The sequence below is a fragment of the Moschus berezovskii genome, chromosome 16, assembly GCF_049115385.1.
Source record: "Moschus berezovskii isolate FMDL1 chromosome 16, NW_MosBer_1.0, whole genome shotgun sequence".
Taxonomy (NCBI): Eukaryota; Metazoa; Chordata; class Mammalia; order Artiodactyla; family Moschidae; genus Moschus; species Moschus berezovskii.
In genome coordinates, this window is record NC_142475.1 from 65859432 (window position 1) to 65876906 (window position 17475).

The 17475-nt window shown below is 38.8% G+C and overlaps 1 protein-coding gene across 14 annotated transcripts in view; it reads right to left on the reverse strand.

The window, feature by feature from the left end:
• The window catches only part of NSMCE2 (NSE2 SUMO ligase component of SMC5/6 complex), a 242248-nt gene that overhangs the window by 115857 nt on the left and 108916 nt on the right, over positions 1 to 17475 (reverse strand). For 11 of the 14 annotated variants that reach the window (XM_088844891.1, XM_088844886.1, XM_088844885.1 and 8 more), the window contains one exon: positions 1758 to 1841. The exons of 2 other annotated variants lie outside the window; for them this stretch is intronic. In XM_088844891.1, the coding sequence (XP_088701017.1) occupies positions 1758 to 1841 (84 nt within the window). The remainder of the gene's footprint in view (positions 1 to 1757; positions 1842 to 17475) is intronic. One more of the 14 variants, XM_088844882.1, reaches the window with a different exon arrangement.

The window sequence follows — 17475 nt, forward strand, 5'->3', positions numbered from 1 at the left end:
TTTTGAGAGCTGTGTTTATTTTTTTTTTTAAATAAATGTTGACCATGGTTAGCCTCTACTCACTAGTTAAACATTTAATGAAACTAGGAAATATGATTTTTCTTTCTTTTCTGGCAGAGGGGAAGTTATTTCCATATAGCATGTAACATACTATACATCCTGGTTTGCTTTAGTAGATGCTAACTTTTGTATCATAAGATTCTGTTACTGATTCACTGAAGTACAACAAGTACTTCAGAGGTGGTGGCAGGCTTGGTTTTGAGTGTTTTGATGCCACCCAGGCTAACTTCCACTATGGACCTCCTGTCGGGTCCTCAGTATAGCTACTGGTCTTACTTACATGCAGCCTGTCTCAGACTGTGAAACACATCTTGTTCACAAGGGAATGAAAAATGGATCCTTTCCTCATTATCATCATCTTTCATCCAAAGGAAATAAAAGCCAGAGGATGGTAAATCTGGTCAAAAAGCCTGAAAAATTTACTGACTGGTTCAGTTCAGTTCAGTCACTCAGTCGTGTCCAACTCTCCGCGACCCCATGAATCACAGCACGCCAGGCCTCCCTGTCCATCACCAACTCCCGGAGTTCACTCAAACTCATGTCCACAGAGTCGGTGACGCCATCCAGCCATCTCATTCTCTGTCGTCCCCTTCTCCTCCCGCTCCCAACCTTTCCCAGTATCAGCGTCTTTTCCAGTGAGTCAACTCGTCGCATGCGGTGGCCAAAGTATTGCAGTTTCAGCTTCAGCATCAGTCCTTCCAATGAACACCCAGGATTGATCTCCTTTAGAATGGACTGGGTGGATCTCCTTGCAGTTCAGGGGACTCTCAAGAGTCTTCTCCAACACCACAGTTCAAAAGCATCAATTCTTCGGCGATCAGCTTTCTTCACAGTCCAACTCTCACATCCATACATGACCACGGGAAAAACCATAGCCTTGACTAGACGGACCTTTGTTGGCAAAGTAATGTCTCTACTTTTTAATATACTATCAAGGTTGGTCTTGATAACTGACTGGTTAACAGCATCTAAATAATCAGGAATGGCCCACAAACCTATAAAGCAATTCATCCCCATAGTATTCATTTAACATCAGTCTACAAGAATAACTGATATACAGAGACAGCGATCTCATAAATTTTACATGTGTCTTATTTTGCGGCAGAACTCCACTGTATAAAATAGACAAAATTGTGATTGTCAAAACAATAGTTTTAAAGAACCAAGTAAGTCTTAAAGATTCTGTATTTTTCTGTCCTATTTGAGATCTTTTTGTCTTAATCTACCAATAAAATACAGATTATTTTAAATCAAATTGATAACTGAGGATTGCTCTAGGTACCTTCTTGCTAAATTTACAGTGAAATGTAGTGATCAATTATTCTGGCTGGAAGTTGGGGTGACAGGGGAGGAACAGGAGAGAAAGAGGAAAAATTTCCATTTACCAAAGTCCCACCTGATAGTGTACTTACGTAATACAATAATCAATTTTTTAAAAATTCCAGGATACACTTGAGAGTTATAGTGAGTTTTGCCCTGTTATCTACTGTGATATCCTTTTTGACAAGGTATTGCTATTAATGATTTATTGAAATCTGGTTTATGTTCCGTTATTGGTAAGCAGTACATGGAGTTGAGAACTTGTGCTTTATTTTTTCCATAGCAGTGTGTGGAATTTTGAAACCCTTTCAAAATGCTACTGGGACTGTTTGGAGGAAAGAGAAAGATGAGAATGGAAGAAAAAAAAATTCTATAACCTCGTTCATTGCCTGCTCTACTTGCATCCTTATCCTTAATCTTGTCGAACTCATTGTGTCCTCCATCTTCTTTCGGTTTCACTGCTGCAAGAGAGACCCGGGTTAGGAAGTGACTTGAGTATGACGCCAGGATCGATGTTGACAATGAGATGAGAGCCAGAAGTGAAGCCGCAAGGGGCTGTGAAGCCAGAACTGGAAATGAGTTGTGGGGTGTTCTCAGCATGTGGCATCTACATAACACCATTCATTCCATTTACCCAAATGGGTGTGAAATTCACCAAACCAATAATACTCACCCAAAGGATAAGGGTCTACTATCATTGACACAGTATTATCTGGTACTCTTCAGCTGAAATGCACACATTAAGATGTTCTAACGTACTACTTCTGGGAAGGCTTTTTCTGATGAAGTGTGGAATGGAAAGGGAACATGGAGCAAGATGACATGGATGGGCATCACCTGGAAAATCCAGCAGTCCGCTCCAACAAGGCAGTATTTACCTTGATGAGCCTTGCAGACTCTGATACCCGATCTCACTGACTGGACCCAGGAATGCAGACTCATGCTAACAAAACTCACAAGACACTGATGTATATATATATATATAAAAAGAAGGCGACTTTTATTATTTACAGTGAACAACAGAAGAATCAGCCATACTGACTCTGCATCAGTCTGATAGTGATGACTCTGCATCAGCCTGATAGTGCATTATCTCCTTGGGAAGGCAAATCACCAGAGGGAAGCTTGGTGCATACGGAAGCAGAGCAAGTGGAGTTAATTATGCAGGATTCCAGTGCAAAATGGCATGAGGCTCTGCAGCTCTGTACCACAGGGCTATCCACCTGCTAGACAGGTTGAATGCTTGCCTCCACCTGGCAGGTGCTATTGGTCAGACAATGCTTTGTTAGGTATCGTGACAATTTCATTAAGAGTTTTTCTTTTCTTCTGTTTTGAAGAGAAAGAAAATGCTCTCCTGAGCATTCTTCTATGTTTGAGTGTTTTAAAGACGTCAGTACCATCAATCAGGTTAGTCAAATCTCTGCTCCCAGAGAGTCCTTATGTCTCATAAGATCATGTTGCCTTTCTTGACTTTAATCAGTTAGATGTTCATTTCTTAGTTTAATTTTCAGAGAGTATTTGCATTTTTCTGCTTTCTGGGATCAAGAGGGGCACCACATGGCAGACTCCACATTTGCCTACAGGTTCCACAAAGTGTCAGTTAAATTCAAATCAACCTGTATTCACTGTGCCAACTTTACACCCACTGCTGTGCCAGATACAAAATAATATTCAAAAGCATAATGAAAGACTCCAAGTAAACACTGTATCTACTGGATACCTATAGTCCTAAATTCTTTTTAAGGTACATTTATTCATTCATTTTTCACTAGCATTTATAGATCCTCTCCTATATATGAGGATTAATTAGATATAAGAAATATAAAAATAAAAATTGTCTTATTCCCTTTAAGAGCTTACAGTCTAGCAAAGGAACAAGACATTTAAAAAACAAAAGGTACTGTGCCAAATGGTATGGAGCCTGGTGGAAGGAACACTTTATTTTTAATATAAGGGCAGAAACAGAAGCCGTCCTTTTTAATCTGCTTTTTAAAATACTAAATAATAATGAATATTTACAAAATTTAACAGTGCTTTAAAGCACAAACTATAATAAATTTCTTTCGTGCTTCTTCCCCACCCCTATTCTATCTCTCAAGGTTGTCCTCAGTAGTTGGAAAATACTCTTTCACATCTTTTTTGTGTATATGAAACACACACATAAACTTTTGCATTCCCAAACACATATATTTTAAAATTTCTGATTTTATCAATGTGTGGAATTTATATATTACACATTCTATTCATAGAACATAGACACACATGCACATATACATTTATATAATGTACACATGTGTGAGATCAGATTATTGTTTTATAACTTGTTCTCTCACATCTAATTTTTTGTTTTAAATTATAATGCGTACACAGAAAAGTACACAAAACAAAAATGCCTAGTTTAGAAAATAAATTACCCTATTGAGCTCCCACCAGGTCCATAAACAGGATTCTGAGTACCCCAGAAACTCTGCACTGCCCCCAAATTACTATGCTAATCTTAAAAGTAATCATTTACTAGCTTTCTATGTAATGTTACTACCCACAATGCAGGCAAAGTCCAAATTTGCCTGCAGTAGCAAATGCCCTCAAGGAAAAAGCAGTGTTAGTTCTGAATTTTCATTCTTTTTGATGCAATGGAAAACAGAACTGCTTCTTGAATTTCTCTTTCTGATCTTTTGTTGTTAATGTATAGAAATGCAACAGATTTCTGTGTATTAATTTTGGAACCTGCAAGTTTACCAAGTTCACTGATGAGTACTAGCAGTTTCCTGGTAGTAGCTTTAGGATCTTCTATGTATAGTCATGTCATCCGCAAACAGTGACAGCTTAACTTCTTCTTTTCCAATCTGGATTCCCTTTACTCCTTTTTCTTCTCTGACTGCTGTAGCTAGGACTTCCAAAACTATGTTGAACAAAAGTGGTGAGAGAGGACATCCTTGTCTTGTTCCTGATCTTAGAGGGAATGCTTTCAGCTTCTCACCATGGAGTATGATGCTAGCTGTAGGTTTGTCATATATGACCTTTATCGTGTTGGAAATATTCACCTCTATGCCCACTTTCTGGAGGGTTTTTATCATCAATGGGTGCTGAATTTTGTCAAAAGGTTTTTCTGTCTAAGCTTCTTTGAACTCTTGCTTTTCCTTACAGTTCCTTAGAATTTCAGGTCTTTGCTCCTCTGAGGATGTTTTCTTGTACATATTCAACAACTTCAATAATTTTCGGCAAGAAAATTGTTCAAATAACTTAATCAGTCATATTACTAGTAACAAAAATTGGTGACACTTCTTAATTTCTTCCTGTGTTACAGTTCTAAGAATAAATGTAGATTCTTATCTACTAGATCCTGACCCCTTAGGGATAATGAGAAGTAAACATCATGATTTCCCATAGCATGAATAGTGAAACACACAATAAATGCACAAAGACTAAAGAATAAGCAAATGGAAGAGAAGGAATATGTTATTATCCTGCCCTTGAGGAGTTTCCATTTTCCTTCTGCGAAGGAAGATGAGATATATATATATAAAACAATTTGACACAATAAAGAGATGTTTAAATGAAATCACTTATATTCACTGACATGGACAGATTTCCAAGATACATCATCAGACGGAAAAAGAAAGTTATAAGATGGTATATGTGTGTAAAATATATCTAAATCTATAGCTATCTCCATGTGTATAAACATGTATGTGTGTAACATGTGCCATGTATATTCTTGCTTATATGCAGAAATAAGACAGTACAGACACATACCAGTGGTTATCTCTGCAGATTGGAATTGGGAAGTCAGGAGCAATCTTTTCACTTTCAAATATCCTATGTAATAATTTTACATGAAGCATATATTACTTTTAGAGTAGGGGGAAATTTTCAAATTATATTCAAGGGCAAACATACCTGACACAGGAAATCAAGAACTAAAAACAGCCAGAAACCAGACCCCAGTAAAATGGTTATTTTGAGACATTAGTCTGCCATCTTCTCAGTCTGTCAGCTTTCCAAATAAAGTCATACTTCTTCCCTCAAAAAATAAAAATAGCCAGGAAGATGGATATTACTGGGGAAGGCTTATTTGAAAAGGTAGGACTTGAAATGGGTCATGTAGGATTGGCAGGGCATAAGTTAGAGAAGAGGAATGGTGGGGGGGAAGTGGCCTTGATGAACGAGAGTTGTGCTGTGATCAGACAGCAGGGAAGGAGTTAGAATGGCACCCAGAGAGGCCATGAGGAAGTGCATTCACCTGGCTAAAATTAACTCCAGTTTACACTGAGAGGCAGGATTAAACGGACATAGAGTCAGGGTCTAAAATGGTGAAATGTCATCAATATTGAGTTTATAATTGGGTTGATGGGAAATAGAAGTCAATACGAGGATACTTGTCAAATGGAGTAGTTTGTGCAGAATGAGATCAAAGGAGAAAAACCCCTGGCAGTTCGGAGTGTTAGATTAATAACAATTGGTTTTTACTAAGTTGAGAAAAGCACAGTTTTGGACTATTCAATTGTTGCAGTGGGTAAAATTTAGCAATACCTTGTTCAAAATAGAAAAAGTCTCTACATTTGACTTTAAGGAAGAAAAATTCTAAATAAGTAAAATTTGACAGAATTAAGTATCTTGAGGGTTTCAAATTATTTGGATCTATATATTTATCACATTAAGGCCCAAATCACAAAATTATGAAAACCAAAAAAAGATTACTATAAATTAATAATACAAGTGATGCTTAAAATTTTTTCTTCCAGGTAGATTTTAACTTCTGAGTGACATATTACAGCCCAGGGCTATAGTCTTAAAGTGGAGTTTATTATAGTTTTACAGTATTTCAAAAGTTTGTCAGATACTTTTTCTTGCCTAGCTAGAGGTCAAAAGCTTGAGGATTCTTACATGATAGAAAACAAACTTCAAAAAGCTTAAAAAGTGACCTGTCATGCTTCAGACTCTTTACTTTTCTGTAAGGTCACATTTCTGAGGAAGATGACAGAGTTGGTGATTGTGTAACTAAGCCTCCAGAACTACTTACGACTCTGGAATGTGATCATTGTTTTGCAATGGAGTTGGTCACCATCATATGAAAATCTTGGGAAATAAAATATCTTGTTTACCTGCTAGTTCCTGTCATAGAATAGCTCATTCACACACACTACTGCGCTACTTTAGTCTAAATCCCCAACCTACATAGCTTGGCACTGATGATTCTATCTTAAAAGAATGTTAAGAATATTTCTACATACTTGAAAAGGTAAGCAAAAGAGGGAAGAAGGTTGGGGGAGAGAGAAGAGTGGGAGAGAAGAAAAGAAACCTTTCACAGTAACGCAGGAAGCGGGAGATAGGAGAGGATGCAGATGAGACAAAATTGGCTCTGAGTTGCTACCTGTTGGTAGAAGGTGGAGCTGAGTACACAGCAGTTCATCTTATACTGTGTCTACTTTGTATGTTCTATAATTAACTATTCCATAATTTAAAAAGTAAAAATGAAAAAGAAAAAGCACATACTTAATTTTTCAAGACTGTCTCCTAACTTGTAACCTAAAAAGGGATAATACAGTACTATTAATAGTACTGCAATAAATAAGTCATCTTTAGAACACTGATTTAAGAGTTTAAGATTTTCTGAAGCTTATCTGCCCAGCAACAATAACAAAATTTATGCTGGATGATAATCCTTATTCTGCACATCATCCTTACAATAAAGCACTTTCACATCCATATCTCAACCACTCTACACAGGAACACTGTGAGATCTGGTGGGTGACATTCTAACATAGGAAAAATATGAGGTTCAGAGAAGTTAAGTAGATTTCAGTTCTTTCATTCATTCCACAAACACTAAACACCTATTAGGCAAATCTATTCTAGCTATTAGAAATTAAGAGACAAAGAAAATGTGATTGCTTTTTTCAAGAGGTGCATAGTCTAGCAGAGGGGACGGATTTATAAAACAATTACATGGTTTATACTGCAACAAAGTGTTTTTCAAGAAAAATTTTTTTAAACTACGACTTAAAGAAATACATTTTATACTGCAACCCAGTATAAACAAACAAGTTTAAGTGAAACAGAAGTTTTATGAAACATGACTCTTTCTATACACGATTCGCTCTGGGCTATTTTCTGATCTACCCTATTCTATATCTTTTCTTTTTTTAATAAAATGCTGGTCACAACCTTTTACAACTAGGTTGCTGCTTACAACATCTCATTATTCACTAGTGGGTGTGACCTACAGTGTACAAAAGTGTCAGGATGAGTATGATTGGAGTTCTGTGGCAACACAAAAAGAAATACAGACTGTTTCAGGGAATGAAAGAGGTCAGTCTCTGAGTACTTATAACACCAAAATGGCAGAACCAGAACAAAGGTCCTAAGAGACTTCTTGCTCTTGAAATTATTGTACTGTCGCACGCTGGTCAAAGACACGGCAGTGACACACTGTGAACTCACTGAAAAGCTACCGAAACAAGTTGTTTTCCTGAAGGGATGTCGGCAATCATTCGTTCATATTTACTAACTCTTTACTATGTGGCACAGCACTTCCTGTCTACTGGCTCATCCTGCTACTACCTGTAAGACAACTATAAACATCCTGAGACTATGAAGTTTACTCTATGACTAACAGTCCCAAATATCTGTTTCCTCAAAATTTCTCTGGAAGACCTTCTCTGGAAGACAAGAGATCAGGCTAATATGTGTTAGATGTAAAATCAGATACTGCAATTTTCATCAACCACTGATTTAATCTGTGATTTTGTTCAAGGCCTTAGTCTTCTATTTCAGCCTCAAAAGCTTGCTGTCCACACAGTCAGTTGTGGCTGCTGTGTACAGGGTGCAGGGAACAGAAGGGGTAGCAACCATTCATATCTTATGCCGCTGCCCCCTGCCGTCGAAGAGAGAGAGGGGCAAGATTACAGAGACCTGTAGATTTGACTGTGCTTTGTTATTTTGCCCAATAGGAAGGTTTCCATTTGTTCTGAGAATCTATTTTGCATGAAAGACTCATTTTGTGAACCTGACATAGTTCTTTGGGCCTTTTATCCAGTAAGCAATAAAAGAGAAAAGGTGCTTTTCCACATTAGCCTGTGCTCAGCTTACAACAGTGCTACTATTCCTTGGGCATTCAATAAATATTCATCAAGGATACGGATACTGACACTAAACAGAAAATAGACAAAAGGAAGAAAGTTAATTGGACTTCATGAAATATAGAGGAACTACAGCTGTTTCTTATCCCTTCTTCCCCAAAGGGAAACATGGTTTGAATATCACGATAAAAGATTTTGTGGGCTGAAGTACTCTTAATTAAAATAAAATAAAATCAAACCAAACTGAACCAAACCAAAAACATCAACCAGCATTTGTTCCTTTAATCATATAACTGCAGAGTCTTAGTAAATTGAAAGTAAATTCTAGGTTAGGTTTTATAGGTATTAACTCAGTAATGGAGGGTTGGCCAGAAGGAAATGAAAATTATAGTTTTGAGAAAGTCACTGAAAAACATAAGCCATTCGTAAGACACTCTGAGCTTTGGAGAATCTCTTGCTTTGGAAGACCTGTTTAGAGCCGATACCTCTGAATATTCTAAGAAATCTAAACAGGTGAATGAATTACAATCCAAAAGACCTTCATGTTTTAGGCTACACAAAAGATTTATTTTAAGAATACTCACTCTTTAATTTAGACCGCCAAGTATAACATTTTCAAAATGCTGTAAGTATTTAGTTGAGAATCAAATGATAAAACATTAAAACAATCAACCACCAACATAAGCTTGGTATCTTTTTCCTTCTACAATCTTTAGGACTCACTTTCAACTGTGTATGAAGCATCTTCAAATGACTGCACTGCTTCAGGTATCTTGGACCCATCATGTCCAGAACCAACTCTAATTCAATTCTACTCTTTTTTCCTGCCAATCTCCCAGAACACCCATTCTTCTTCATTAATTCCAGTAATCCCTAAAATGAGTATTGACAGGAAAAATCCACAGGAGAAGGGATTAAACATGAAAACTTTCATACTGGATTCATGCTCAAAAGTATTCATTAAGGGTATGTGATTTCTACTTTCTCTATTTCGTATTCAGCGTTCCCATTTCAGTTAGTTCATGTTTCCCAGTTTCGTGGTCTCTTTTTGTTGCTGCTGTTCTTTCTCAAGCCTTTACCAAGCCAAGTTAAAAAGCTTTTGTATACATCTATGTATATAGTATGTATAATATGCATTTTTTAGAAAATGTATGAATTTTTGCCTAGCTAGAAAAATTATGACATTTTGAGTCCCCTTGTTTGACTTATCATAAACAGAATGATAGACTTCTTTCTAATTTATATTCACTCAAAACTTTTATATAGCTTCATATATTTTGGCATCGAGCATTACCGCTAAATATCTAGAAAATTTATAATCTTAGTGATCATAAAAATTCTTTCTGAATGAGGAGTGAAACTTCTAATTCAATTCTGAGAATATAAAGAAATACTATGTTGTTAAAAAAAAAAAACAGGAAATTAACAAGTCATACAGTATCATTAACTAAAGTACAGATTTTGCTCAAATTTCACAAAATTTTATGCTAGTGTCTATTATTAGTTTTCATACTATATTCAAGATTCCACATTGTATTTAATTGCATTAAGCAGCTTCAGCTGTATGCAACAAATTCTGGTAAATTCTCTTTTCATTTTTATTCTATTACAAATACTTTCTAATTTTCCTTGTTATGGCTTCTTAGACACAACCATATAACCATCATTTAGAAGTGGACATTTAATTTCCAAATACATGGGATTTTGCTTAAAGTAAAAGAAAAAAAAAGAGTACGTGATTTTTAAAAAGTCGAGATGACTAATCTAGACCTCCTAACTGCCTTCACATCATCAGTCTACTAAGGCTTCCATTCTACACCTCTTCCACCGCTTTCTTTCATTCCTACCACTTCTGCAGTAGCTCAGTTTCTCCATGTCCTGGTTGGATTTCTGCAAGAGTCTTCCAGCTTATCTCATTTCTTGCAATATCCTTTTTCAATTCTTCTTTGCTCTGCCACTAGAAGTACCTTCATTAGTCAGATATCACTCATACAAAAAAAAAAGGATATCAAAGGGGCAAGGGTGGTGGTGGTGGTGGTGGGATGAATTGGGAGACGGGGATTGATACACACACACGATTGATACTGTGTATAAACAGATGACTAGTGAGAACCTACTGTACAGCACAGGGAACTCTGCTTGGTGCTCTGTGGTGACTTGCGTGGGATGGAAATCCAAAAAAGAGGGGATACATGTATATGTACGGCTGAGTCACTTTGCTGTACAGTAGAAACTAACACAACATTGTAAAGCTACTATACTCCATTAAAAAAAACACAAAGGCACTACTTACACAACAATCCAAACACTGGAATGCGGTTTTTACGACTCTCTACACTTGTACTGCGGAAAAAAGCATGACCTTCAGGCCTAGGTTTGAGTTTTGGTCCTGCCTCTGATAAAGCTTTGTGATTTGGGGGGAAATCACTTAGGCTTCTTGAGCTTTTTATTTCCATCTTCCAAAGTGGTGATATTAATACCTCACAAAATTGTTACATAAATCAAATGAGATCATCTATGAATGAGGGAACGCAGCTCAGAGTCAGACACACACTACTAGTGAAGTTGCTCAGTCGTGTCTGACTCTTTGCAAATCCCATGGACTGCAGCCTACCAGGCTCCTCCATCCGTGGAATTTTCCAGGCAAGAGTACTGGAGTGGGTTGCCATTTCCTTCTCCAGGGGATCTTCCTGACCCAGGGATTGAACCCAGGTCTCCCACATTGCAGGTAGACGCATTACCATCTGAGCCGCCAGACACACACTAATTGATCATCAATTGTTTGATCCCTTCGTGCTCTAGGTTTGATGCTACTACTGCCCTCTGTCTCACTCCCATGACACCTGACCCCACGACCCTGGCACATAAAGCACCAGCCTACCTGGGAGACATGACTTCCTCAAATGTGACACGTGCTCTCAGGCCTCTGTGGTTCTATGTTTTATGCCCTTGCTTCACATGTCCTTCAACTGCCATCTCAAGTGAAATTCTACCCATGCCTCAAGGCCCAGCTCAAATGTCAACTCTCCCAGGAAGTCTTCTGCCAGCCAGAATTAACCTCTTTTCCTTTGTGTTCTCCATGCACACTGCTTACAGCTTTATTTTTGTATTTATTTCTGTTATAATATTACTATTATATTTAAATATAAAATTATCTCATATAAGTTACCTGTGTGAATTACAAGTTTCTTGAAGGCAGAAAGCATGCTTCTCAGCAACTAGCACCTTGTACTGGGAGGGATTTAATAAAAGTCTGCTGGTTGAATAAATGTATCAAAACATTTTCAAAATGAGTAAATTTTTACCAAAACAAAACACCAATCACTTGTTTCAACTTCTGAAGTAATTTTTAGAAAACAACGTCTACTTGAAAAATATACTACTAATCTAATATATAAATTAAAAACAACAAAGAAATGACCTGAAAATGGTAAATTTTTGATAGTTCAGACTCAGTGCAAAGAAAAAGATATTTTTAAACCATTAAACTGATATCATCCACTGAGAGACTACTCGTGAGTGAATATTAACAGAGAGAAATGACTCAAAGAGGAAAATCATGCTACATAAGTGGAATATTAGATATCAATTTAAAATCATATTTTCAGATACTTTATGAACTCGCACTATAGTGAGGGAAATAATCAGAACACAAAACTGATCCCAATCTTGCAAGGACATGTTTTATAAGAAAAAGACTATGGAACTATAGAAGCCATTACTATGTGGTGGGACTGGAGGTGATTTTTATCTTTTGTATTATTTCAATTTTCTATGACATAAACATTTGCATAGTTAGAAAAGTGATTTTAAAAAGGACTGAATATCAAGAAATTCTAATTAAAGCTTAACCTGATTTGCAAATACTAGAGATCAAATTGCCAACATCTGCTGCATCATGGAGAAAGCAAGAGAGTTCCAGAAGAGCATCTACTTCTGCTTCATTGACTATGCCAAAGCCTTTGACTGTGTGGATCACAATAAACTGTGGAACATTCTGAAAAAGATGGGAATCCCAGACCACCTGACCTGCCTCTTGAGAAACCTGTATGCAGGTCAGGAAGCAACAGTCAGAACTGGACATGGAACAGACTGGTTCCAAACAGGAAAAGGAGTACGTCAAGGCTGTATATTGTCACCCTGCTTATTTAACTTATATGCAGAGTACATCATGAGGAACGCTGGGCTGGAAGAAGCACAGGCTGGAATCAAGACTGCTGGGAGAAATATCAATAATCTCAGATATGCAGATGACACTACCCTTATGGCAGGAAGTGAAGAGGAACTCAAAGGCCTCTTGATGAAAGTGAAAGAGGAGAGTGAAAAGGTTGGCTTGAAGCTCAACATTCAGAAAACAAAGATCATGGCATCTGGTCCCATCACTTCATGGGAAATAGATGGAAAAACAGTGGAAACAGTGTCAGACTTTATTTTTTGGGCTCCAAAATCACTGCAGATGCTGATTGCAGCCATGAAATTAAAAGACGCTTGCTCCTTGGAAGGAAAGTTATGACCAACCTTGATAATATATTAAAAAGCAGAGACATTACTTTGCCAACCAAGGTCCGTCTAGTCAAGGCTATGGTTTTTCCCGTGGTCATGTATGGATGTGAGAGTTGGACTGTGAAGAAAGCTGATCACCGAAGAATTGATGCTTTAGAACTGTGGTGTTGGAGAAGGCTCTTGAGAGTCCCTTGTACCGCAAGGAGATCTAACCAGTCCATTCTAAGGGAGATGGATCCTGGGTGTTCATTGGAAGGACTGATGCTAAAGCTGAAACTGCAATACTTTGGCCACCTCATGCGACGAGTTGACTCACTGGAAAAGACTCTGATGCTGGGAAAGGTTGGGGGCGGGAGGAGAAGGGGACAACCGAGAATGAGATGGCTGGATGGCATCACCAACTCTGTGGACATGAGTTTGAGTGAACTCCGGGAGTTGGTGATGGACAGGGAGGCCTGGCGTGCTGTGATTCATGGGGTCGCGGAGAGTCGGACACGACTGAGCGACTTAACTGAACTGAACTGAAAGAAGTTTTATGAGCCCAATAAAAGACTTTCTGATTCTTAATATTAATTGCAATATATTTGTGTAGACATTGTTCAACACCAAGAGTTAATGCTAAAGTTTGCTGCTGCTGCTGCTGCTAAGTCACTTCAGTCGTGTCTGACTCTGTGTGACCCCATAGACGGAAGCCCACCAGGCTCCCCCGTCCCTGGGATTCTCCAGGCAAGAACACTGGAGTGGGTTGCCATTTCCTTCTCCAATGTGTGAAAGTGAAAAGTGAAAGTGAAGTCGCTCAGTCACGTCCGACTCGTAGCGACCCCATGGACTGCAGCCCACCAGGCTCCTCCATCCATGGGATTTTCTAGGCAAGAGTACTGGAGTGGCTTGCCATTGCCTTCTCCGAATGCTAAAGTTTAGAAGATGTTAATAAAAGTTTTCCTGAATTTTAAATAGAGTAAGTACACCTTTGACCAGTTATTTAGCAGGCAGCAAAGCACCAGCTCTGGAGGGGCAGCTGAATTGGCATCCAGGTCAGCTGCTTGTCAGCGGTGTGTGACTTGCCCTGTCTGAGCAGCACAGATGCGGGAAAACCCCCAAGGTCCCTCAATGTTCTCTGCAGGACCAATGAGGATGCTGTTAACGAGAACCCCACCCTAATGTCTAGGACATGGCAGGTCTTCTCCTATCTTGTGTCTCAGATCTGGAAACTGTCCAGGCTTACTGGAAGATGGACAAAGATGAGAACAGGGTTTCATTCTGACTTGAAGGGAACCCGAAAGGCTGGTTACGCTTGCTGGATTGTCAAGGCTGATTCTAAGAAAACAGATCCTAAGTTATTCCAGCTGCACCAGCCTGGCTGTGACCATGGAACTCCCAGGTGGACCCCTCTGCAAAGTGGGGCAAGGCAGCTAACAGGAAGCTGATGGAGGTGGATGAGTGGGTTGGAGACAGGGGACTGACAGGACAGAAACAGATGAGGGAGAAGGAGGAGAGAACAAGTCTTGGAGGATAGTGCCATCAAAGGGGCAGGGAAAAGAGGAAGCTAAGGGAGAAAGCGGAAATAACCAGATTGTCAAACAGGGAGGAGCAAGTGGGGAGAAAGCTGTCTCTTCCTCTCCACTGTCTTCCTCCCCAAAGTTTCTCCCCCATTTGTGTCTATTCCTCTGCTTCTCCCTCTTTTCTACGTACCCACCCCAACTCCACTTCCAAAACCATACTCTTATTCTCAAGATTCATTCCTACTCCCTCTCCGACAAGTGGCATTCCTTTCTCCAGAAGTCAGAAAGTGAAAACCTAGAAAAACGCTAATCGAGAGTTGCCGGCAATGCCTAAACTGGCTTCCCAAACCCTCAAGGGCCCCCGAGCATCGAGGGTAAGATCTAGAACTGATTCCAGCTGCAGGCATTGGTCAGGGTCGAGGGCACAGCACAGAGCAGCTGCTCACCTCCCTATCCTCTGTTCCAGGCCACTCCATGTCCTCATTTGCACTATCTTCAATTACAATGGATGCACTGTCTTCAATTACAAAAGACCCATGCAAATGTCCCATGAGTAGAATTTACCATCTGATAATTGTATGGTCACCTTCCCTTCCTGGCAAATTTATGAAATGTTATTTTACAATGTCAGGATCGGACATGTTTAAAAGGAAGAGCACACAGAGACTGGGCCGCAAGAATATTCAGTCAAAAATTATAATGCGCCTGGGGTAGGACTGCCTTTATTTCCCAAGTACTGACTCCCAATATATCAGTTTAATGTGTCAAGGAAAAGCTCAGGATGAAATACTTGATTCTGGTTGTCTTGAAAGAAGTTTATGAATTCTTTTTTACAAATAAATATAAAGGTTGCATTGAATCAAAAGTGCCAATAAAGTGCTACATAGGTGGGTGCTGAGTGGGGGCAACTTGGACAGAAGGATATACTTGGATTAAAAACTAACAACTCTACTAAAAAATCATCTTTTGGAAATCATCACTTGAAGAATAAGAAAATGCTAATACTGTACTGGGAAATGCATTCAACCTCAAGTTAAAGTGTGTTATTTTATACCTTACCAAAAAAATATGATAATTTGTTTACAACTGCCAAAAGCAGTGCTGCCTGAAGTGAAAACTCGAGCATCCATGCAAACAACTCTGTTAAGCAAATAAGTGTAATCTGCTCCCAATGTTAAGAGAATACTTTCCTGTAAAAATGAACCAAGAAATAAAAAAGGGAGCATCTTACTAAATAAAAGCAAATGTACCCAAATGCACAATACGAACAAATAAACTATCAGGGACCTCCCTGGAGAAGTTTCTTCACTCACTGTACCTTTAGACTCTGCATTGCAGGGAGATGATGGTGAAAGACTGGATGTGGGAACAGGGTGAACTCTTCCTCCCCTTCCGAAGCTCTCAGGAACTTGGACAAAGCCAAGGAAGAAACAAGAGCTGTGGGGCTCTGAATAACTGTTTAATAGTGTTGACTATAAAAAAACAATCGAAGGGTTTGAAATGAATGGAGTTGAAAGGGCAAGAAAGAGGATGTCAGAGAGCTTAAAAGAGCCACAAGATGAGAAGTGGCTCTGCCTTCCGTTGAAGAAAGAGGCTTCACTGTTAGCCAGGTTGTTTCCAGAACCCAGCACTGGTTTAAGAGCTGGTTTTTGTCTCTGAGGTAATGTAAAAGAATATGAAGTTTTCAGACTCAGCTCCTTTTAGGGATCAGCACACATGGCCTAAGATATGCTGGATATGCGATCAGTCTCTCTCAAAGATGTTGCCCACTTAAGAGGCCACTTCCATTTCAGCAACAGAACTCCAAAATTATCATGAATTAAAAAAAAAAACTCACGTCTCACAAAAGAGATCATATTATCACTGGTGTGTTGACTTCCCCCTTTTTTCCTACTTTTAAAGAGTTCTTTCTTTTTCCTCAACAAAGACAGTCACCAAGAGGCTGTTTACGTAACGGCTAAGGGCATGGACTCTGCAGCCAGATTTTCTGGGTTTGAATCATGTATATGAAGTTGGGCCTGTTGCTCAACTTCTGTGAGGCTCCATATCCCCTTCTGTAAAATGAAGATGACACCACTACCCAGCTCACAGCACCTTGAACAGAGCTGGCTACACAGGAAGTGCTTAAAGAAGGCCAATGACTGTCACTGTGTGTGTTTTTTTTTTTAAAGTTAACTGCAAGGTAACAAAATCCTTGTAACCAAACTTGAAAGAAAGCAAGCATATGACTAATGTATTTAATAACTTGCCTTTCCAAGTTAAGAATATACTTCTTGAAGACTTACTAATTTTTTGTCTCAAATATCTCATAGTTTCTGGAATATAATAAGAGTTCATAAACGTTTGAGTACAGGAATGAATGAAAGGAAAAGAACAAAGCTTTGTGGACCAAATAAGGCTGTGATATTTGCCGCATAAATAAATTCAGATTTAATGAGCTTTTATTAAGTGCCTACTTTGTGCTAGACCCTGCGTGAAGTCTTTATGTTGTTTTAATTAATACACTTCTATGGACAAAGCACATCTACGTAACTGCATAACAAAGTGGCTACTGGGCTATGCTGAGACCCATTTAGAATAGGTCCCCTCAGTTTGCAACCCAGAAAAGGCTGGTTAACTAAAATTTGTTGAGTTAATTTTCAAGCTACACAAATTACTAACCATTTATATGCTGCCAAAATGTAGCAGCAGAGAGACCATATGATTGAGACACAAGCCAAGGCTACACCTGGACTGGCATCCTCTCTTCTAGATCTACAGCAGGGTGATAGCACCCCTCTGGGGGTACAGAAAGCACCTTGGGATATTTTTAGCGCCCAGCAGGCCCAAATCAGAAACCCCAGCTTTACAGGATCTCTTTAACCACAGAATAAGGAACCACATATTACATTCAAGATTTGGCAGCAACTCAATTTCCAAATGTTAGTTCTTCATGAAACCATCCTGTATCTCAGAGAAACTTCACATTGATCTCAGCTCTTCTACTTCTTATTTTACTGGGAAGAAAA